The following is a 24,521-nucleotide window of genomic DNA, read 5'->3' as shown; positions in this document are numbered from 1 at the left end:
TCCCTTCTAGGAACTAAATTTCTTTAAGTTCCTACTGGTGGCGCTTTCTGGAAAGAATCTGATATGGACAAGAGCTTCTTGAGCTAATGACATTTTATTACAAGAACCCCGAAAAATTTATACCCTTCACCAGTAAAGTTAATAATAAGAGAAAAGGAGGTGAATGCAATCACTGTGAAACAATAGTGAATAACATGTAAACAAAGGTAAAAAAACTGGTCTGATCTTCTCCCGGATCTTGCAGACAAGCAGTTCCAAAGGGTAATCTCCCAGAAGAAACAGGCACGCCCAAGGCTTGGAGGCCTCTCGGAGAATCTTCTTTAACTTTCTTGGAATTTTCCATCTTTTGGGCTCAGTCCATATGGCAGGCGTGGGGAGATGTGGTGATTCAGGTGGATGTGATAGAGTTTTCTCAGGTGTTGCCATCTTACCTTCTAAAATCTGAAAGCTTAAGCAAACTCACAACACAGTGTGGCAGACAAACACCAAAAATACCATGTAGTTTTTAGATTTAGTTGTCAGATATACTTCCTTAGCTGTGAAACACTTTCCCCCAAATGATAGGCTTATTAGAAACCTATTCATCTTAAAAATAATCCATATTCCTGTCTCAGACCCTTTGCAATATCCTTTCCTTGTCCACATGGCGCCTTTCCCATCTCGGGCAGGGCTCATACTGGGTGTAAAGGTCAAGAATCTTCCTAGCCTTCAGCTCCATTGTATTGGGCAGTATTAGTTGCTCATAAACTGGGTTGCTTTGATGTTACACCCAACGTTTGTCTTCCCGTATCTGGGCAGGATCACAAAGAGAGGTAAATAGAGGCATCAGGTCGCCTCCCCCTCTAGGTTAGTTATTGATTAGGTTGAAGGTCAAAGATTGAGAGGAAATCTGTGTTTGTAATTACTGACTGGAATGCTACCAGTGCATCTAATCTCTAACTAAGTTCTTTTACCATCTGAACAAAGCCAAGGACATTTAGAGGTTTGGACAAATTACCAGAAATTTTATTTTCCACGGACTCAGTTTCTCTCACAGTCCTGATCTTACACCACCGGAGCAATTCATGTGGAGAGTTAAAAGAATCATTATTAAAAGAATAATAGTTATGAAAGAATATCTAAAAGTGGAGAGTACTTTCGGCCACCGACCACACCTTCTCTCGGGGCTATTTCTCACTTTGAGATTCTGCCTATGGACTGCATGAATAATAATGCAGATGCTGAGAGGGTGTGGCTGTAGCTGGTATCTGCACTGCAAGGACAGAGTTTCTGACCACTGGCCAGGTGGACAGTGGGGGCGTGCTTCAGGTGGCTGTCAAATGGGTCATGAGAGGTGCTGAAGGCCAATTCCGGCCAATTCAGGGGTTCTTGAAGGTGGTGAAGAGTCGGTGACTTGAGGGAATGAGAGACAGCCTTTTTCAGAGGTGTGACTCTGCCATACAGAGTCGATGCTTTATTTTTATATGATTTTACATGGAACTATTTGGTATTAATAACTTTTGGCAAAACATATCCTCAATACACCTGGGTACAAACAACTTTTGGCAAAACATTTTCAGTATACCTGGGTACATTTTGCACTTTATCTGGAACAACTCAACCTGCCCTGATGAGCTCATATCCCAATACTATGGTTGAAAAAACACCCGAAATTACCCAAATTAATGTCATACAATTCATTCTGATTACCTAGCCACAAAAATCAATTTTATACTAATTATTAACCTAACTAACAATAGAGCTCTGCAAAGCACATTCAAACCTAAGGCTAAACCAAAAGTACAGAAAACAAGGGGCTTTTCCATTAGAAGGAACACAAAGATTATAAAAAAATCTTTAAAGGGCACAAAACATTTTACTTTTATATTTCATATTTTAAAATACAAAGTATACAATTTATTTTCTTGAATTCTTATGATCTTTGGTCAGAAACACCAAAAAGAGGAGCCCCGCCTGGCCAATCTCTCCATCACTCATAATAAACTAAACTTATCCTATCCTCTAACTTAACTACTAAATATTAAACTTACTATCTCTACTTATAAAATTAACTGCTAATATTATGTGCTATTTTAACCACTAAATATTTTATTAACTTATTCTAACCTAACCACCAAATCCCACACTAAACTTATTCTATTTTTTTAAATATACAATGCCTGTACCTAATTTTCTATACCTATTAAGTTGTTTACCAAGAGAATTCTTTTGTGCTTTAGTGAGCAGGCACCAAGGAGGTCCTGGCCTGCCCAACACTCTGTAGGAATGGCAGAGTCCTGACATCAAGCCATTGTCCAGTAATATTAACTCTGTGCTTTCCATTCATCATATACTCCTCTTGTATAGGAAAGTGGAGGATTGGTTGGAGGTGGAAAAGTATTCTGATTCGCGCTAGCCCCCTGGGGGGGATACCACAGTCGACACATTTATTTATTTATTTATTTATTTATTTATTTATTTATGGATCTAGGAATGGAACCCAGGGGCATTTGACCTCTGAGCTACACTCTCTGCCCTATTTTGTATTTTTTTTAAAAATTTTGAAACAGGGTCTCACTAAGTTGCAGAGGGCCTCACTAAGTCATTGAGGCTGTCCATGAACAGCAATTCTCTGGTTTCAGCTTCCCGAATGCTGGGATTACAAGCATGCGTCACCATGCCTGGCCGACCCCCTAACTTATAAGCAACATATGGAGGGCCTTGCACAGTAGGTAAAATTTGCCTAAAGCTAACTTCTCCTTTTATGGCTAAAACCTTAAGTGAGTTAGTGTTGTAAGAAGAGGAACAAAAAGCTCTTTTCTATGTAGTTTCTTGAAGTTTCCTCATAGACATTCTTCTTAGTGCGATTCCCAGCACAAATCTTAGGGCATTTTTCAGTCATATTCACATCAATTTTCAGATTATTACAAAACGGCAATCCTCATTCAAAGCATTTTTCAAATTTCATTAATATTATCATTATTATAACTAAAATCAAGAAGGATAATGGCCTCAGTTTTGCCAAAGTCTTCCAACCCTGCAGAATTCTCTTCCCAGCTGTGACCCTGTCATACAGCAGGAATGGCACTGCCTCTGCCAGAGAGGTTTTCTCAAACCCTAATTCACTTTCACAGTAGGTGTCTTAATCAGAGGCTGGGTTCAGATTCTAGTTCCTCAATCAATAGTTTACAAGAGCACATGTTCATATTCCCTTCCTCCTGCTAGCCCCAGGATACCTAGGGAGCCATCTTCCCTGACCATGGCTGCTGACCACTGTTAGGACAGCATTTCAATCTCATCTTTCTGTCAGGAAACCTATAGACCCTATCTATCCAGTGACTCAAGTTGTACCTTCCCCAGCAAGCTCTCCAGGACCACTGCCATCCAGGATGACCTCAATAATCAAACCCAGTCCTCAGCACTTACTGCCTATGGACTAAGTAATAAAGTGCTTTGTAGAACATAACCATGTCCATTTGTTTACTGATGATCCACAGCTGCTTCTGAGATACAATGGCAGTCTTGGACAGAGACTACTTAACCCTTAAGCCTAAAATTTACTTTCTGGCTCTGTATAGAAAAGTTTGCAGATTCCTATCCTAAAACGAGAAGACTTAACATGTATACTCTTCAGCATGACCTGCAATAAATGTTCCATTTTTGTGGTTTTGCAAAACTCTTACTTTATAAATTCAGCAGTCTTTTAGTATTTGCCAGACATGTTGGGAACTGATTGAATAATCTCACAGTTACATTTGGAAATTGGGATAAGTCTGGACAGGGAATGAAGAGAACCCACAAAGCAATTTTATTTTCAAGAGGCAACATCCATTATTATTATTGTGGTTGCAGAAAAGATTCAGAGCACAGGTTTTTACTTAAACTAGTTACTTCCAACTCAGAGTTCTAACTTGTTACCAATCTAAATTTAAGAACATAAGTCTTAGCAAATTTCTACAGATATTTATAGATATTGATATTTTTATAGGATGTGTGAAGATGTAACTGAATTTCAAGAATTATAAGGAAATCTACACACCCAAAATGAGAAAATGTGCACTTACTTAAAAAATAGTCCTAGCTGGGTGTGGTGGCGAACGCTTGTAATCCCAGTGCTTGGGAGGCTGAGACAGGAGAATCACATAGGTTCAAAGATAGCCTCAGGTACTTAGTGAGCTCTCAGCAACTTAGTGAGACCCTGTTTCCAAATAAAATATAAAATAGGTCTGGGAGTATAGCCCGGAGGTAGAAAAGCTCCTGGGTTCCACCCCAGTAACCACACACACACAAATAGTTGTTAGTAGGATCCTTTTGGACACTCAGGTGATCCTCCTTTCAAGAATCTAACATGCATTAAGGAAGGTCAGAATACACTTAACTCACTGGTTCAAAGTGGTATTCATTGATTTTTCTTCTCTCCCACCTAGTGGTCAGCCCATTCCCAGAGTGGAATACACAGAAGAAGAGACTAAAACTTGGGGTGTTGTATTCAGGGAGCTCTCCAAGCTCTATCCCACTCATGCTTGCCAGGAGTATTTGAAAAACTTCCCTCTGCTGACTAAATACTGTGGCTACAGGGAGGACAATGTGCCTCAACTTGAAGATGTTGCCTTGTTTTTGAAAGGTAAGGCTTCATACAGCCCATCTTTTCTTAACCCTCATCCTCATTTGCCTTTCAAGGACACATGTTTTTGCAATAGCCCTTTCTCCAAAAAGGAATAGTAGTGATTAAAAAAAAAAGAGTGTTGAGCTGGGGATGGTGGTGCATGCCTGTGATCCCAGCACTTGGGAGGCTAACATGGGAAGATTGCAGGTTCACAGCTACTTAGCAAAGTCTTCTGCAACTTAGTGAGACCCATTTTGAAATAAATAATAAATAGGGTTGGAATTGTTGCTTAGAGGTAGAATTCCCTGAGTTCAATTTCAGTACCATAAGGGGGGAAAAAAGACTATTTGCACCAACAGGCCACCTGGAGGAAGCAGAACAGTCACTCTGAGCTGGAGAGAGGGACTCAGCTGCATCCACAGCTTGCTGAAGCTTCTCTTTCTCTGTGATTGGCTGCTCTATGATTGGCTATTGTACATGGAACACCCAAAGGATATTTGAAGTTCAGTTTGGGCTTTTTTTTTTTAAATTCAGAAACTACTCTGCAGGCTACATGGATATAAAATGTCTTCAAAGGTGACTTCTTATTTACTTTGTTAAAAATAGTATACAGGATGAAGAAATATTACAGATTAGTTGAACATTAGTGACTTTCCTCTGGGGCAAATCTGTCAGTGAATCAATCAATCCATCAGTCAATCAGTATTTTAAGTATAACCTGTCTATTGGGGAGTATTCATTGCTGTTGTTACAGTAGTGCTATGGTTTGAATCTGGAACATCCCCTGAAAGGATCATGTGTTGAAGGCAGTGCAATAATAAGGGCTTTTAGGAAGTGATTGGGTCAGGGAGTGCTGATGTCATCAATGGAATAGTCCATCGATGCTGACTGGACTCCTGAGAGGTGGTGGAAACTATAAGCAGGTGGGCTATGGTTGGAGGAAGTAGGTTACTAGAGGGATGCCCTTGGGGACTACATCTCATCCGAGGCCCCTTCCTTTCTCTATCTGCTTCTCGCTGCCATGAGCTAAACAGTTTTCCTCTGCCATGTCCATCTACTATCTTCCAGCCTTGAAGCCAGTTAACCATGGGTTAAATCCCTTGACACTCTGAGCCAAAACAAATTTTTTCTCATCTATGTTGTTCTTGTCAGGTATTTGGTCATAGCAATGAAAAGCTGACTAACACAAGTAATGACCAGGATGAATCGTTGAGTAACCTCATGTCACATTCTATTGGGGTGAAGTCTATTCTCACTGACCCTTCTGAAGCAACAGTTAGGAACACTTGGGGCTCTTGTGAGGAACTGGAGGAGAAGACAAGGTTTCCTGGTGCCCACAATTTCTTCTCTGCTCTTTATTATTGTGGGTTAAGTTCTCTGCTCTTTTCTTTCTCTTTCTCCTTCTCAAAGGCAACAATTGGGAAAGCAAACACCATAATGTTTCCTTTCTAGAAACTCATTTCTTGGCCCATCTGCCCCTTTCTATCATTACAATTTTTTTCTCTAGACTCATCAAGCTTGGTCCTAAGGATTCCTCAGGATTCCTGCCCAACTTCCTCCCCTTCTATACTTAATGAGTATTGGTATTAGCATCCTATTATTGCTAATACAAATTACCATCAACTTTGTGACTTAAAACAACACCAATTTGTCTTACAGTTCTGGAGCTCAGGAGTCTAAAATCAAGTGGTTGGCAGGGCTATGTTTTTTCTCTTCACAGCCTTGTCCAGTTTCTAGAGTCCACCTCCATTCCTTGGTTGGTGGTCTCTTTCTTGAATTCTACAGCCTCTTGCTTCCCTTGCCACATTTCTTACTCTGACTCTCCTACCTCCTTTTTTATAAATACCTGCATGATTATAATAGCGCCACTTCTCCATCTTATGGTCCTTCATTCAGTCACACCTGCAAAGTCCATTTTGCCAAGGCAGGTAACACATTCACAGGCTCATGGGATTAAGGCATCAACATCGACAGAGGGGACTTTATTCAGCCTACAATAGTCTCCAACTATTGCCACTTCTAGCCTTATGGCACATTGGAAATACATCCTTACTTTTCACTCCACTGCTTCTACTCACATTGGGGTCCCCATCATTTTACCACCTTGATGCAATGTAGTATTTTCTTGCCTTTCCCACCCTGTCTGACTCTTCCACATAAATAGCACTTACTAAAACTTGTCTTTCTTCCTGATATCTCCATTCAGAAACTCTCAGTGGATCCTGGTGTGTTTACTAGGATTGGCAACATTTTTTTGGGTAAAGGGCTAGATAGTAAATCTTTTAGGTTTTGTGGGCCAACATTATGTGGGTCCTTTTATAGCCATTTTAAGGTATCCATTAAAAAATATAAAAACCTTTCCCCTGGGATGTACAAAAACAGGCAGCAAGCTGGATTTAGCCAAGTCTGAACTGGCCAAGTTTGTCTCCTGCCATGCTGGCCCTGTGGATGCAGTCTGCTCTCACTGTGGGCTCTCCAGACTTTTGCTTACTAGAAAAACGTTGTCCCTTATGTGAAAAGCCATTTCTTCTCCGCCTGCTCAGATTCTACTTCTTCTTCAAGGCTCAGGGAAGGTCCGGCCTCCTCTGCATCCTGATCATCCCAGCCACTGGGTTTGCCCTCTGACTCCAGTGGGCACCACGTGTGTGTCAAGAGAAGCTCAGCACGGCCTTACTGCCGGTGCACCGAAAGCCACACCTAGCACTGTGGGAGCCTTCCAGTGTGTGAACATTATCCACTATGCAGTATTTGTTACTGAGGAAAAGAGATTAAGGACAACTGATCGGTATCACTTAATTAGGACCTAATTACATAATGCCGTTTCTTGTTGTTTAACTAGATTATATATTCCTTAATGGCCCCACCATTCATGTTCCTCTTGGTTTCCCACAGAGTTATGTGCATACTATATGTGTACCATAAGCTCCCCTGATTATATATGGGATTTACTTTTTACTGTATTGTTAGTAAAAATTAGTAATTAGAATGCCATCTCACTATTTTTGCCATTTCTGACCCCTCCATTGGTATTTTTGGGAGGGGCAGCATAGAGTTCAGTTTGCATCACTCCTTGGCACATAGCAAATATGATTTAAGTATATGTATTTTTATTTTCTAAAAATTGGCTCACTTTTTAAATACCTAGTTTATTTATTTTTTATTTTTTGGTGGTACTGGGGTTCCTGGAAGCCCTTCTACCTCTGGGCTACACTCCCAGACCTATTTTATATTTTTTTATTTGGAAACAGGGTCTCTTAAGCCACCGAGACTGGCTCCGAACCAGCATGATCCTCCTGTCTCCGCCTCCCAAACGCGGGGACTACAAGCGTGTGCCACCACGCCTGGCTACCTAATTTATTTTTTAGAAAGGAAACTTTTAAAGCAATGATATCTACAGATTCAAAGTTCTTGATATCATAGTTTCACACTTTTCCTAACTTACATAAAAATAAAATACATAACTATTAAAATAAAAATACTCCTGTGCGTACCACTAATCATGTCCCACATGTGGGATATGCTGGCTTAATTGATGTAATACAGAAAAAGAAGAAAAGACACTTATCTTTTTGCTATTCAGTGGGGAACAATCCAAAGTGAAGGCTTTTATAAGGAAGATAATGCTGTTGGAATTATGGTTCTGAGGAGGCCTGAGCACAGGTTCTTGGGCACCAAGAACCTGTGCCTAGGATGGGCTGACTTTATAAACTTAATTGGTTCTTACCTTTTAAGACCAATTCTGAGGTGCTCTCCTAATACATTGGCGTTTTCAAAATGGGAGCCTGGGCAGTGCTGGTAGCAGCGATAAGAATGGCCCTTCTGGACATCATGGTAAGTGAGATAAGCCAGACACAGAAAGATGAATACTGGCCCCACTTATAGGTGGAGTCCACATGAGCTTTTGCTAGCTGTGACCCATTGTTGACATAAACACCTGGAAGGAGGACAGATTTATTTGGCTCATGGTTTCAGAGTTTTCAGTCCATGGTGGGTTGGCTCCATTGCTCTGCACCTGAGGTGAGGCAGAACATCCTGGTGGGAAGGTGTGGCAGGTGAGAGCTACTTGGCTCATGGCAGCAGGAAGAAGAAAGCTAGAAGGAGGGGGAGGAGCCAGGGACAAGATACAGTCCCCAAGGGCACACACCCAGAAACCTGCTTTCTCTAACCACTACTTCCCAGGAGTCCATTCAAAATATTAGTCTATCAAATGGATTAATCCCCTGATAGCATCAGAGCCCCCGGGAGTCCCAATCACTCTCTGAAAGCCCCACTGCTGCACATTGTCGCCCTGGGGACCAAGCCTTCAACACAGGAACCTTTGGGGGACTTTCCATATTCAAATGGTAATACAATCTGAAAATGTTGACTACATAGAAGCAGAAAATAGGACAGTGGTCAGCAAGGTGGATGGTACAGGGAATGGGTAGATGTTGATCAAAGGGTAGATGTTGATCAATTTATTCATACATAAAGTGAGAGGTCTAACTTCAGTAGGATGATTATAGTGAGTGATACTGTATCCTGTAAGGGAAACTTGTTAAAAGAGAAGATTCATATGTTCTTCACAGACATAGAGCTAGGTGAGGAGATGGACACGTTAGTTTCACTGTGGTAACAATTTCACTATGAATATGTCTATCAAAACATGTGTTACACTTGAAATGTATACAGTTTTCATTTAAATAAACAAAAAGGAACTTTTCTTGTAAGAATAGCACGATATAAAACAGTCATTTCAAAATACATGACATTTTAATAAAATATATACACAAAAATGTAAAGAATGTTGAAGTTTTCTGGTCCTTCATGATAAAGAACATCAGGTGGCCTTTAAGCTGAGGACACTGGTGGACCTGACAAGTAAGAGGAAATTTTATACATTTTATTCCATTTGTATTTTGTTTCATCTTACCAAGAGCCAATATATAATGTAGAGTCAAGTACCTATTCAAATCTCATTATTAATTATAATAACACACACACACACACACACACACACATGTGCGCTAAAGGAATTAGGAGGTATCCACATAGAAAGCTGCAGTGTGAAGCCAGGTGTGGTGGCACCAGCCTGTAATTCTAGTACTTGGGAGGCTGATAAGGAGGATCACAGGTTTGCTTCCAGCCTCAGCAAGGTCCTCTGCAACTTAGTGAGACTCTATTTTAAAATAAAATATAAAAGCTGAGTGTGGTGGTGCACACTTGTTAATCCCAGCACTTGGGAGGTTGAGACTGGAGGATTGCAGTTCATGGACAGCCTCTGCTACTTAGTAAGGCCCTTTGCAACTCAGTGAGACCCTGTTTCAAAATAAAGAATAAAACATAGGGCTGGGGGTGTATCTCGGAGGTAGAATGCCCTTGGGTTCCATCCCCAGTACACAAAAATAAATAAATGAAATGAAATTTAAAATAGGGCTGGGCTGTAGTTTAGAGATAAAATGCCCCTAGTACACCACACACACACACACACACACACACACACACACACACACACGCACACAAATAGAAAAAAAAGAAGGGAAAAAAAGAAAAAAAAAAGCTGTGGTGTGAAATGATTTCAGGATGCTGGTAAAAGGTGCTTTAGCTGAGTGCTGCTGAACACAGCTGAGCATATGTATGTACACAGAGTAGATCCCTGTGTGTGGCTTTGAGAAGACACAGATAGTGCGTGGCAGATATCACTTTAGAGTGTAATCTTTGGGATTCCTTATTCTAATTTGGCTTCTAAATTTAAATCCCTTTTTTTCTAAACCTTTCCCTTTTAATGAATGTCTTGTTCCCCTGGAAACTATTTTACTATTTCTAAAGAGTATTTTACTCTTTAGAAACCCCAAACGTTATAGCTGTTAACTGGATATGTCATTCAGTTGTCAAGAGTTTTAGAATCATGATGCCTTTGTTTCTGGAACATGTTCATAAAATAGGAATCCCTGTGTGGGCCCTCAGGTCCTGACAGGTTAATATTTAGTTGGCTCTTTTTGTCCTCTCTTTAGAAAGGTCTGGCTTCACGGTGCGACCTGTGGCTGGCTACCTGAGCCCGCGAGACTTCCTGGCAGGCCTGGCCTACAGAGTCTTCCACTGCACTCAGTACGTTCGGCATGGCTCAGACCCACTCTACACCCCGGAACCGTGAGTACCCACACTCAAAGCCAGGCTGAAGGGAGACCACCACACTTGACTCCCAGCTCAAGTGACTTAGGTCCTCTTTTTCCCCCAGAGTAATCTCATGTCTCTAGCCAATGGGAATCACAGCACTCCCTCAAAGAAGGAAGAGCCCAGTGAAGGATGACACTTCCAGCCGGGCACACGGAGCTCCTGATATTCTTGCTGTGGCCCCTCTAATTTTAATCCCAGTGTGGAACCTTTTGCCTGGCCAGCTCTGCATTTCTGATGAGAAAAGAAAGGCACAGGGGGTAAACATGCACTATAGCCTGGCACAAGTCACCTTGCGTTCAGAGCTTCACACACATTGTAACAGTGACTCATTCCTCAACCCTCTCCTTTCACAGTTTGTCATCCCCAAACTCAGAATTCCATGTGAAGTTCTCTGCTGCCTTAGTTTCTTCAATGTTCCTTCAGTTCTGCCCACCTTGTTCAACTGCCTGTGAGGTTTGGGATTCTTCTTTAGCATTGTCAGCATTCCTTGAGAAAATCAACTTCTAGGGCTTTTATACTTTCTGTCTTGCACAGTGGGTGGGTTAAGAGTGGGCAGAGAAGCCACAGGGTAGGGCAGTGTGTTCTGTATTGGAGAGAAGCTTTGAACTCCCATGAGTTAGGTATTCAGCCTCATCTCATGTGGGATTGCACACTTTGCAAGTGTCAAATGCCATGCATTTTATTTCTTTTTTTTATGCTGACATTTATGCTTTAAAAATGTCAGAAACATTTATAGGAAGACTTCCTTGTGCTTGAATTGTTTGCAAAGGGACAAGGGACAGCCTCCCTGTCCTCCTGGGGGAGTGGAGGAGAGGACAGTTAGTACAGATGGTAAGATGGTTAGGCCTAAGTGTTACCACAAAGTGCCGTGAATACAAACAGAACAGGTAGGAGACAGAGAGTGGGAGAGGACTGTGTGCTGCTCTTTTGGATTGGGTAATCAGGACAGCCTCTTGGAAGGCGACATTTGAGTGGAATCTTGGTGTGAATGCTTCAGGGTGGAGAATTCCAAGCCAGGAGGGCAGCAAAGCAAACCCCTGAGGCCAGGAGCTGACCTGGAGCTGGCCGTGGGTTTGCTGCCCCCTTGGGCTTCATTCAAATGCCTGCTCTGCCCTAATCTTACTCTAGTCTGTTGCACACGGTTCTTTAAGCCACCCAGGTTACTGCTTTGCTTATGGTGCTGTTTTTACTTGAATAAGCTTGTGATTAATGGGCTGCAATCATGACCATCACCAGGGAAGCAGAGAGCCCTTCCAGGATCAAGCAGTTAAGTAGCTGATGGCTACAGAAGTGGGCAGGTTGGACCCACTCCCCCTTCAAGGGTGGCATGAGTCACTGGCCAGGTGGGTCCCTCCAGGGTCACTGCATTATTTTTGAGCTCTGCCCAGCTTCCCTGAAAGTGTTTGCAGGGTAAACAAAGGTTACTTATAGGACTCAAGACATTTGGAAACGAAATGCTTCTTAGAATGGAGTGAGTGCTCAGAGGAGCGTTGTCAGAGGTAGAAAGGCAATCTCTAAATCTGGCCCAGAGGGTTTACAAATGGCCCTGTTTACAAATAGCAGGCACTTTGTTAGTTCCCTTTGAATAACTGGCCCTCCTGAGACCCGTGATAGCGTGCCAATAGGTATGCAGAGAGAGAGAGGGCAAAGAAATGAGATTTAGCCACAGAAGTCTATAAAATTTGGGGATAATGTGTTATATTTTTACCAAAGGACTTTTAGCCAATTCATTTGGCAATATTTATGTGCAATGTTAGCAGGGAGGTGCAGCGGATTTAAAGATGAATAAAATATAGTAGCTTTAAAAAAATAAAGTTCACATTATGGCAGGGGAGATAGAGACATAAATAATTAGGAAAAAGTGTGGTTAGGACTATCATGGGGTGTGTACAGGGTGTTAGAGGAGCAGGGAAGAGAGCTCTGAAAAGAAGACTTTTCAGAGGAGGCATAACTTGAAAAAGGTCTGGAAGGGCAAACAGAAATATATCTTTGGGGCAAGATCTTGTAGGGTAGGATGGGAAGACTTTCCAAGTCAGCAAGCACAAAGTGGTGGAGACATGCAGAAGTCATCATTGAGCTAGGCTTGGGAGGCCAGAGTGGTCAGGGTAGTTAATGTATTAGGGATAAATGCACCTTCAGGACATCTTATAAATAAATGATAGTTTATAGAACTGGGGCATGCTGGCATCATTCCTTAGGCAGCAGGGAGCTATCCAAGGTGCTGAAGCATGATTCTGCCCTGTATTTGAGAAAGATGTCTGGGGGTGGGGCTGCAACAGTGTGAATGATAGAGATGGAAACCTTGCCTGGAAGCTCACATTCCAGCAAAGGAATATAGTATATAAAGTGTTGAACTAGGAAGGTCATTGGGATAGTGCAAGAGGGTGCCCAACTTGATGCTGTCGTAAAACCACAGAGACAGAATTAACAACTTGGTGACTATAACAGGTTAGGAGATGGAGGGCCCCTAAGGTAATGCTAAAGATATTTATTAAGAATCTGAGTAGGTGTTTCTAATAATGATTGGGAATATTGAAAAAGGATCAGGCCTGCAGGGAAGAGGAGGAGTTAGGCTTGGTGTATGTTGTTTTTGAGGTGCTCACAGGTGGGACCTCCAGATAGGGAAGCCCCTGGTAGTTAGAAAAAAGAGTTGGGAGTTCAAACTGTAATACCAGTACTTGGGAGACTGAGACAGAAAGATTGCAGGTTTGAGACAGCCTTCGCAACTTAACTTAGTGAGACTCTGTTTCAAAATAGGGCTGGGGGTGTGGCTCAGAGATAGAATACTCCTGGGTTCAATCCCCAGTACCACACACACAAAAAAAAAGGGAAGGAAGAAAGAAAAAGAGTTGGGAGTTCAGAAGTGAATACAAATATCCCACAGTAAGTTTGAGGGTTTTTTTTTTTAATTCCAAAAATCCTATATAATTATCCAGACAAAAAGAGAATAAGTCAGAGGATAGAAACTGAGAATTCGCTAATTGGTATTTTTTTTTTTTTGGTGGTACTGGGGATTTTACCTCTGAGATAAACCTTGAGCCCTAATTTTTATTCTTTATTTTGAAACAGGGTCTCACTAAGTTGTGGAGACCCTAACTATGTAACTGCTGGTCAAGAACCTGTGATCCTCCTGTCTCTGCCTCCACAGTCCTGGGATTATAAGTGTGCTCCACCATGTCCAGTTTAGTTTTATTTATGTATTTATTTTTGCGGTACTGGGGGTTGAACCTAGAGGCATTCTACTTTTGAGCTACACTACCAACCCTAGTTTTTATCTTTTTATTTTTGAAACAGGGTCTCACTAAATTGCAGAGAACCTCACCAGTTGAGGCTGGCTGTGAATCAGGATCCTCCTGTCTCAGCCTCCTAAGTACTGGGATTATAAGCATGTGCCACCATGCCTGGCTTGGTATTGTTTTTATAAGCTTGATTTTTTTGGTGTGAGTTTTATAGTATTCATTTGTTTTTTAAGTTATTATTTTATAAAGCGAGAGGTGATGGCACTCACTTGTAATCCCAGTACTTGGGAGACTGAGATAGGAGACTTGCAGGTCTGAGGACACCCTCAACCATTTAGTGAGATTCTCAGCAACCCAGTGAGACCCTGTTTCAAAATAAAAATTAAAATGGCTGGAAGTGTAGCTCAGAGGTAGAATACCTCTGGTTTAGTCTCTAGTATTCCCCCACCAAGTAATGATTTCATGGGTAGGTAATACATGTACATGGTTCAGAAATCAAAGGGTACTAAAGGCTATGCTATGGACAGTGAGTCCCTTTCTTTCCTTTGTCCTCTGGACACTTGGTCCATTCTTTCCGGAGATCATTAGTAACACTCATTTCTATTACATCATTCCAGATGAAGTATGCCAGGCAGACTAACCTCTCGGCAGAGATCCCTTTAATCCTCATCCATCGCAAACTCCTAGGTCTCTTCTCAGCCACATAGTTTGGATTTAGGGGACACTATATCAGAAGTGCTGTTTCTTGCCCAAGTACTTTCACAGGCATTGTCTTTGTAATGAAATCCCCTTTTCTCAATTGAAAACCAACAAGAGGGCAGATTCTCCAATTTGTGAAGTTCAACTTGGCTGCTGTGTTTGGTGCTTGCATTCTGCTTCCAAATAACTGACCTCAATTGCTGAACTTGCTAGCAGAGGCAGCAATAACGAGACAGAGATGAGCCATGAAGACCCAGGTAGAAATGGAAATGAAAGCAGCAAAAAAGAAAAAAAAAGACATTACCCAAAGAATGGATTTTATTTTCCTTTTTCAATTTGGGTAGAATGTATTTTGCTATTACAGCTTTCAACCCACACTGGGGTTTAAACATGTCTTTGGCTTGTTTTTGTATTTTGCATTTTAAAGGTTCTGGGTTCTTTAAACCTGGGCATACAGTGGGACTTGAATTTAAAAAGTGGTGGCTGGTTGGATTAGTTCCTCAGAGAAAGTTTTCTAGTCTGGAATTCAGTAGAGAAAGTCTTGGGGAATCCTGACTCCTGTTTCTTGGTGGGAGGAGTCGCTCAGCATGTGCTGTGCCTGGATTGAAGGTCACTGAGCTGCTAGGAGGAGGAGGTGCTGTTGCTCTTTCCCTTGTAGCACAGCCCGGGGCAGTGTTGTTGTACTTCAGTGTTACCTAGTCATGCTGTGGTCAGCTATGAGCCCAAGCGTTATGGTGCCTAATCAAGTATCAATGTTTACAAATGATTTCCTTTGCAAAATATCACCTGGGTCAAATTCAAGGTTATTTCAATAAGACTGTCCAGTCCCTTTTACTTGCTGGAATCTATGGAAAATTGCAGAGTGCCAGCGTGGGCATGTGAGCATCACTCCATATGTGTCTAACAGCAGAACAATTTGAGAAGTCCTACCTATAATCTCATTGATCTGCTTTTTGTCTCTATGGGGAAATTCCATTGTAGTCTCCCCCATGTTGTGCCCTCTGGTCATCTATCCTCTCATCCTCTTTTAATAAATAAATATTGATATTTGGGATTGAATCCAGGGGCATTCTATTTCTGCGCTATACTCTTCATCCCTTTTCATTTTTTATTTTGAAACAGTATCTCACTAAGTTGCTGAAGCTGACCTTAAATCTGAGGTCCTCTCAGCCTCCCAAGTATTAGGATTACAGGCATGTACCATCATGTCTGGATTCTCCTCCTCTTTTTTTTTTTTTTAAACTGGGAATTGAAGCTAGGGGCATTCTACCTCCAAGCTGTACCCCCAGCCCTATTTTTATTCTTTATTTCGAAACAGGGTCTCACTAAGTTGCAGAGGGCCTTACTACGTTGCAGAGGTACCTGGGGCTGGCCAAGAACCTGTGATCCTCCTGTCTCAGCCTCCTAAGTACTTGGGATTACAAGCGTGCACCACCACATTCAGCTTCCTTTTTTTTTTTTTTTAGGGCAGTTTCTTAGCCACGGCACTATTGACATTTGGGGCCAGACAGTTCTGTTTTGTAGGGGATGACCTGTGCATTGTAGGGTGTTTAGCAGCATCTTTGACCTCTACCACTTGACCTCAAGGGTATCCTTTTCCCTACCCCCTTCCCCACTTGCAACAACCAAAGATGTTTCCTAGGGGGTGACATTGACTCTGGTTGGAAACCACTATTCAGGGATAAGACATCAGACAGGTTGTCTTTCCATTGCTGCTCTATCTGCCAATGCTTGTGCTCCTTCTCAAAAGCAGGACACTGTTTCCCTTACTCAAACCTAAAAAAAACATTTTTTTTGTTGTTTAACCTTTGTTGGTTTCCTGCTACATATAGAAAAAAAAATCTGCTGTCATCAATCCTTACCTGCCTCTTGACCCTTCTGAAACCTGTTCCAGTCATTCTGGGCTTCTCACCATACCCAGAGCCTGCAGTTCTTGTCTCCATCCATTTGTGCAGGTGGGCTCTTTCTACCTGGAGGGAGTAGGGAAATCCCCAGTTCTCTAGGACTCAGCTCAGATGCAGCCTTCCTGTGAAGCCTTTCCCAGGTCGAGGTAGGCCTTTTTGTAGTACCTGGCCTCACTTCTCCTTACTTTGTGGCTTGGTAACTATTTGTTCACATGTCATTCTCCTTCACAAGACTAGAATGAACTCTAGGCCAGTTGGCAAAGGCAGTGCAGGAACAAGAAGATCCAGGTTGAACTTGGAGTGGATCTCTAAACCTGGCGCATGAAGGGAAAACTGAGTTGAGAGTGGGCTACAGCCATGAATGGTGCTGCCTTCAGGAGGGGCCAGGTGTGTGATACCCAGGGCCCCAGCCCCAGTCTGAAATCTGTGGAGACGTCAGTGGTGCAGGTCTGTGGGAATGTCTCCATGCATCCCCTCCACTTTACTTTGATTTCAGGGACTGACATGGTCACATCTGCATGAATAGGGCATTTTATATGTTCAGTGTCTTCAGGAAAAACTGTAAACATTCATGATGGAGTTTCAGATACCAATAGAAACTATGAAGACAGGTCATTTGAATCAGAATAGCTATCTCTTCAAATCACAGCTGCTAATTAATAACCTTTTATCTTCATTTGTTTTGCTTTGGAATAAAGATAATCTTAGGGGAGAAAATGGTATTCACTATGAAGCTGAAGAGGAAGAGCTAAGGAAAATATGAAGATTGTCTCTATTTCCACCTCATTAAAGAGAGAGAGAGAGAGAGGAGAGAGAGAGCGAGACAGACAGAGAGAGCGAGACAAAGAGAGAGAGCGAGACAGAGAGAGCGAGAGAGAGCAAGAGAGCAAGCGCGCGCGATAGAGAGAGAGAATGAATATGAGAAAGAATACTAATTGTACTTTTTATGGTGCTAAAAAAAAAGCATACTTGTTGGGTAACTGGCCCTAAATACTATCCTACCCAAAAGGTAGAAAGTCTCTTTGTCATACCTTAAAAAGTAATTCACTTTGTGACATTTTTAAAATTACATTTGAACTACTTTAAATATGCGCTAAATACAGCTTAAGAAGAAATTTGGCGGGACTGGCAGTTTCTTCTTTTTTCTTTTTTCTTTTGGTGGTACGGGGGTTTCTGGAAGCCCTTCTACCTCCGGGCTACACTCCCATGGGCTACACTCCCAGACCTATTTTTTAACTTTTTTATTTGGAAACAGGGTCTCTTAAGCCAGTGAGGCTGGCTTCGAACCAGCACGATCCTCCTGTCTCCGCCTCCCAAGCGCGGGGATTACAAGCGTGCGCCACCACACCCGGCTGGACTGGCAGTTTCTGCCAGGTGTAAGTGCAGGTGTGTAAGGAGCTGTCATGTTGGGAGGTGTGTTGGTGATGTCTCAAGTGGGTGACGCTCCTTCCCTGAGGAGAATGGATCAGATAAGTAGAAACATTTCTGGGTTTGTCTGTAAAGAGTTTTTTTTGGGGGGGGATGATGGTGGAGTCCAGGCATTGATTCAGTTCAGGAAATTCTCAAGCATCCAGGGAACAGAAAGAAGTTGGAGGGAGAGCTCTTTCCCTCACTCCTTTGCCCCACAGGCTTAGCCTGGTCTGGTCTCTGCCTTCTAGTTCTCAAAGAATGCTTTGTATTTTCAGGTGTATTTATCCCACCTCCTATAGCAGTGTTTAGTTCATCTGGCTCCATCCAGGGAGAACATGGTCTCTGTTCTTTGTCATTCCTATAGACTCTTCTTATGTGGTTTGTAGAAAGTGGACAGTGAACACTCGCTAATTCCATTTGCATGTGCACGTTTACTTGTGTGGGTGATTTTCATTGAGTTCTCTGGTCCCCATGGCCAGTGAAACCTTTGAAATCCAGAGCTCCTTAATAAGAAATACAGTTTAATAAAATCATATTCTCTTGGACTCATATTTTATGCTTTCCTTTAGACAGTGTATGAATGGACTGGGATCTAGAAAATGGAGGACAGAGAAGAAGATCCCATCTCCTAAATATTGCATATATTACATATTGATGTAATAATCCAATCTTGTTCTCTTCAGTATGGGCCAAATCTACCCTGGTCTAGGTTTCTGGATGGGGACCAGAGGTATCCATGTGTGACCAGAGGTATTCAGTGCCAAGTACCCTTTGGAATATAAAACATTATCCTGAATCCAGGTGCGATGTAATTCCAGTACTTGGGAGACTGAGACAGGAGTCTCACAGGTTTGCAGCCAGCCTCAGCAACTTAGCAAGACCCTATTTCAAAATAGAATAAAATAGGGCTGGGAGTGTAGCTTGAAGGTAGAATGCCTCTGAGTTCAGTTTTCATTACCAATACCAAAAAGCAAATAAAAGCAACAAGAATAACAATAACAACTACACCACACACACACACACACACACACACACACACACACACACACCACTCAAAAGCATTGCCCAGAGTAGGGTTGAAATATACATCCATAGCATAACCCCTATATGTCTTGCCCATTCTTCAGGGAGAAGCAACTAGGAGTTTAAAATATAATCATTCACTGTTCAACGACATTCTTTGAGCTCAAGCCAGTAAAATATGAATAGATGTCTTTCCAGAAGAGCTATTGCCAAAGTGATAAAGCAGTTTTGCATTGGAAATTTCTTCTTCATAATGTTTTAAGCATTTAAAAATATTAATTATATTTTATGTTTTGGATGTTGTGTTTGACATACTAGTAACACTGGTACACTTGGTACAATGGATATAAGCTTATTAAATCAAGGAGTTCTAGATTGAGGGCTGTGTTGAAAGTGATTGATCATTCAGCACATATCGACGGGGGCATATCTTCTGCCCTGGTGATGTCAGTTTTCAAGTCAAAGACAAACGTTCACCATTAGAAAATAATTCATGACACCACTGACTAACACTGCAACATTGCCATAATACGACGAAATGCATTTGCATTAAGGGCAACTCCCCCCCTCCACAGTTGAACAGTTTAAAGGCAATTAATGTTATTTTTAAATATAACTGTTTTAAAGTTTAAAAAAGGCTTTGCAGTCAGGTGATTTTTCTTATAATTGCCGCTGTGTTTCAACTTTACAAGAAAAATAAAAGTGAATTATTTCTGACAATATTCTTCATCTGCTTCTAAGTAAAGTGAACGAATTTTACGCTTAGCCCTTGCTTATTAGAACAGAATTCTCTCTAACACTGGCAGAAGATGTCATTTATTTCCTTTTCTTGGGGCTCAGACATTAATCCTCATTTGTTAAGTCATAATATCAGCAGGTAAAGACACAGGCTTTCCCATTTGTAAGAAAGGTTGGCTGCTCCTGTCTGATTGAACAGATGTTTCTCACTAGGTCTGCAATGAGAGGGAAAATATGATCTTGCCTTTCCTTGAATTTCTCTCCTTAAGCCCATTGGAGATTCTGGGTCTGCAAACCTGTGGGGGGTAAGCCCTGGTCATCATGGGTGGTTTTAACATCAAGTTTTCCTGAAGTCAAGTCTGAGCATGGTCTTAGCTGCAGAATGAGTAAGACAATCCCGGGTTTTGGAGTTTAACCTCGCCTCTGTGAGCACTATTTAGCTTAAACTTGCTCATTCCCATAGGACTCGGGAGCAGAGCCAAGCTTGCCAGGCCAGCTGGCTTCCTTGCAGGGCTCAGGACTGCAGAGCAGTGGGATTTACCAGTGCTTCTCAGAACTCAGTGTATTCTCTGAAGGCCCACTCCAGCTGCCCCCACCTTCCCTGCTTTTTAACCCAGAGCCTGCACGCCCACCTTCGTAGATGTGTCCTGCCTCAAGAGGCTTGAGCTACACCTGGGGCCAGTTAAGATAGTGAAGGATCTAAGATTGGAAAATATCATCTTCCCTTCCATCTTCCAACATAAGTAATTTTAACAACCACCACAAACAAAGGCAGCAGGAATGATACTTTTCCTATGAATAGCAAATGTGTACATATCAGCTGAATACAGGATAGGTTTGCAATTAATATTGTTGTCAGACACTACTTGAAGTGTTGCACATGAATAAACCCATTCAATACTCATGGCAAGCTGGATGTGGTGGCACATGCGTATAATCCTAATACTTAAGAGGCTGAGACAGGAGGATTTCAGGCTCAAGGCCAGTCCAGCCTCAGAAACTTACTGAAATGCTGTTTCAAAAAAAAAAAAAAAAAAAAAAGCCCCTGAATTCAATCCTCAGTACCAAAAAAAAAAAAAACAAAAACTCATGACCACTTCTGAGTTGATATTATTATTATTATTATTATTATTATTATTATTATTGTTGTTCTGAGCTTATGGATGAGGAAATAAGGCATAGAAGGGTTAATTTGCTCAAGGTAACATAGCTAGTAAATTAGGAAAGCCAGTGTCCTCATCTGTTGATTTAACCCCCACTTTATGTTAAACAGTAACATGAAGTATAAAAACTCAAAACTTACGTGCATGATGAAGTTGAATAGCTTTTTTAAAGTGATTTTTTGACTACAAAGTTTGTATGAGATCCGGAGGCGACACTTTCTTTTGGCTGGTGGCCTTGTTCTGTGAGAACACGGAATGCCTTCTGTGTCCATCAGATAGGCTAGTGGGCTAGCGCTGTGTTGTCCCATTCAGTCCTTGACGCAACTCCCAGGTTTGTCAGAAGCCAGCCCTCTCCTTTGATCCTCACGGGGTGGCTGGCCTGCCCAAGAAGAGCTTATTTCACAAGGAGAATAAGGGGAGAAGAGCGTCTCACTACAGGGCAGGAATGCACAGAGGACACTGCTGTGTGCCTGGGAGTGCTTGCCCGGACATCTGTGTCCCACTCTCAGCTCTCAGTGTGTTACTGGCAAGCCATTTAACCTCCCCGTGTGAGGGATGATGAAATAATGCTTTGATCTTTGTAAAGAAAAAAAAAAACTTGATATAAATACTAAATAGGTCCACTCTTCCTCAGCACCTCTTAAATTCACGTGGAGGTGGATGTGCCTCATAAAATTCCAGCATGTCCTTCCTTACAAGGCCACACGCCTGGACCTGGACTCCTAAGTTTTCAATCATAATATTGTGTCTTATTTTGTGATGTGCCTAAAAGCAAAAATAACCTTAAGACTCTTTCAGAGCCTATTGTCTCAAAAGCTCCAAGCTCTCTAACGGTCCACATTCTATTAAAAAAAAAAATCCTATGCATTATTTAAAACCCATGCATTGTGAAACCAAATTTGTGCCTAAGTGCTGCTGGGGCCCTGTTTTCGCTCTCTGAGACTATGTGTAGTGACTTGGGATAAAGCTTTAGCTGCGTTTCTCCCTCCCTTCCTCTCTCCTTCTCTCCTTCCTGTCCCTTTTTTATTTTTTCCATTTTTTTAGTTGATTTGAAGCAGATTTGTTCTGTTCCCCTCTAACCTCACACCTTTTGTTTCCTTGTGTCATGCCCATAATCCAAAATTAACACTCTTATGCACCCTCACCTGAATGAGAATTCAAATTCCCTCGGCACCCCGTAGTCAGGGAGAAGTTCATTATGTACCTTCGGGTGTGGATGACTGAGATGACCTGGGAGCAATTTTTTCCCCCAGGAATATTTGCATTTTTAAATTGCAAGTTCAGAAGAAGACATTCAAACTGATTGAATTTTAGGCAAAAAAGAGGCAATCACTGTCCATGCCTGTTCACTGCTGTGTGGAGAATGACATCTATGGACAAGAGGGGCGCAGAAGCCACCCCAAGAGAGGGAGAAAAGGGGTCTGATGTTTCTGCACGCATTCGTTTGCCTGGCAGCATTCCACCCATTTCTGTGAGGTACGCGGCACTGTCACCATTTTACAGATGGCAATTCCAAGGTTCAAAGAAGTCAGGTAATTTCCCCAAGGCCACACAACTAGAAAATAGCCAAGCCACGATCTGTTCCAAAGCCCTTATGTGACACTGGAAATTAGGAAAACCGTACGGTTTCACTTGAATTCACCTCTATTTTGGAGCAATAGAGCCCCATCAACACCTGCTCTCTTCAGCTGAGTTAAAAAAGCAGTTACTGGACATTTCTCATGTGCCAGGCTTTTCTAGGTACTGGGAACGCAAAGAGGAACATGGCATAACCCCTGTCCTGGAGACAATTACTTGCTTCTTAAGTGGTAAGATAAGTATTTTTTTTTTCTTGCAGTACTGGGTATGGAATCCAGGGACATTCTACCTCTGAGCTACACCCCAGTCCTATTTTTTTCTGTGCAGTACTGAGGATGGAGTTTTCTATTCTTTATTTTGAAACAGAGTCTTACTGAGTTGCAAAGGGCTTCACTAAGTAGCTGAGGCTGTCCGCGAACTGCAATACTCCTGTCTCAGCCTCTCAAATGCTGGGGTTACAAGCGTGCACCACCATGCTCAGCAGATAAGATATCTTCCAAAGGGCACAACTCACTGGAGTATGATAAAATTAGATATAAACACAATTTAGTGTAATATGGACATTTTAATGTTTTCATTATCTTATTACATCATTTCAGAGCATCAAGAGATAGGTGTTACACACGCTCCCACCAATAGGAGTGCAGTGCCAAAATTTATGTTATGGACAAAAACTGTCCAGACTTGCTTCCAATTTGTGCTTGCATACCTGCCTTTCCTGGTGCTAAGACCCTTTTTGCAAAAAGTAAAAATCATCTTGCTGAGCCAAAAAAAAAAAAAAAGTATCACCTCATGCTCTGGGGACAGCCATGCTGGAAGGAGTGTCCCTGGGGGGTGTGGCCTCTGAAGGCAGGGGTGGCTGGAGGTGGGCCTCAGGGTTGTGGCCTTGGGGACCACATATGTCCCTTGCCCCCTCCCTTTGCTCCCTCAGCGTCCCATCATCATGCCCTGAGGACCTGTATCTCTGACTCCTGCTTGACAGCCTGTGTAAAAAGACTATACATATAGACGGAAATCTCAGACCTGTGAGGAAATAAACCTTCCTTTCATGTGTTGGGTCACAGTTGTGAGAATGCTGACTAAAACAGTAGGGACCCTTATAATCTCCACTTGTAGATGAGAAAAATGGTAGGTCTGTGCTGTCCAATATAGTAACATGTGGCTATTTATACTTATTAAGCACATTAAGTAAAACTGTACATTCAGTTTTTCAGTAGTACTAGCCTCATTTCAAGTGTTCCATAGACACCTGGACCAAGTGACTATCATATCATACAGCACAGAGAACATTTTCATTATTGTAGAAAGTCCTATTGTAAGGTGCTGCTCTAAGTGTTTTGCCTGCATGGGAATATGGGAAATGGACTAGTTCTGACTGCAGACTACATGCTTGTGTGTGTGTGTGTGTGTGTGTGTGTGTGTGTGTGTGTGTGTGTGTGTGATGCTAGGGATTGAACCCAGGAAGCATTGTACCCCCAGCCCCATTTTAATTTTATTTTGAAATAGTGTCTTCCTAAGTTGATAAAGCTGGACTCAAACCTGCTATCATCCTGTTTCACCCTCCCAAGTATTGGGATTACAGGTGTGCAGCATCGTTCCTGAATAACATGCTTTTACTATTATGTTATATTGCTGCCTTAATTTTAGTAAAGTTGGGGAGGAGGAAAAAAACTTAAGTACCTCTTTCTCCTCCTCCTCCTCCTCCTCCTCCTCCTCCTCCTCCTCCTCCTCCTCCTCCTCCTCCTCCACCTCCACTTCATCCTTCTTCTTCTTCTTCTAGAAACATCTCAGAAATAATGGTGACTATTAACACATCAACAGAATTTCTATTGCTCTAATGTTCTAGTCCCTGTAAGAACTGGGAACTATCAAGAAAGTAAGGGTTTGCCATTTGTCTTTTTATGGGACCATAATGTGACTTTTGATAAGAGTTATTCTAAAATTATGACTTATTTATTTCTCAGTCTCAGTTTCTAACATATACATAATTGGTATACAAGAAATATTTCTGGAGCTGAATTCTAAG

At 41.9% G+C, this 24,521-nt stretch overlaps 1 protein-coding gene across 1 annotated transcript in view; it reads left to right on the top strand.

Annotated features, from left to right (window-relative positions):
* The window catches only part of TPH2 (tryptophan hydroxylase 2), a gene marked incomplete at both ends in the record, with an annotated part of 110,505 nt that overhangs the window by 34,655 nt on the left and 51,329 nt on the right, over positions 1 to 24,521 (top strand). The window contains 2 exons of the mRNA XM_080705784.1: positions 4,407 to 4,603; positions 10,579 to 10,714. Of these exons, the coding sequence (XP_080561910.1) occupies positions 4,407 to 4,603; positions 10,579 to 10,714 (333 nt within the window). The remainder of the gene's footprint in view (positions 1 to 4,406; positions 4,604 to 10,578; positions 10,715 to 24,521) is intronic.

Source organism: Muscardinus avellanarius (assembly GCF_963383645.1).
Source record: "Muscardinus avellanarius genome assembly, chromosome: 11".
In the NCBI taxonomy this organism is placed as follows: Eukaryota; Metazoa; Chordata; class Mammalia; order Rodentia; family Gliridae; genus Muscardinus; species Muscardinus avellanarius.
The sequence above is the reverse complement of the archived record's forward strand: the minus strand, read 5'-3'. Positions and strand labels throughout refer to the sequence as shown.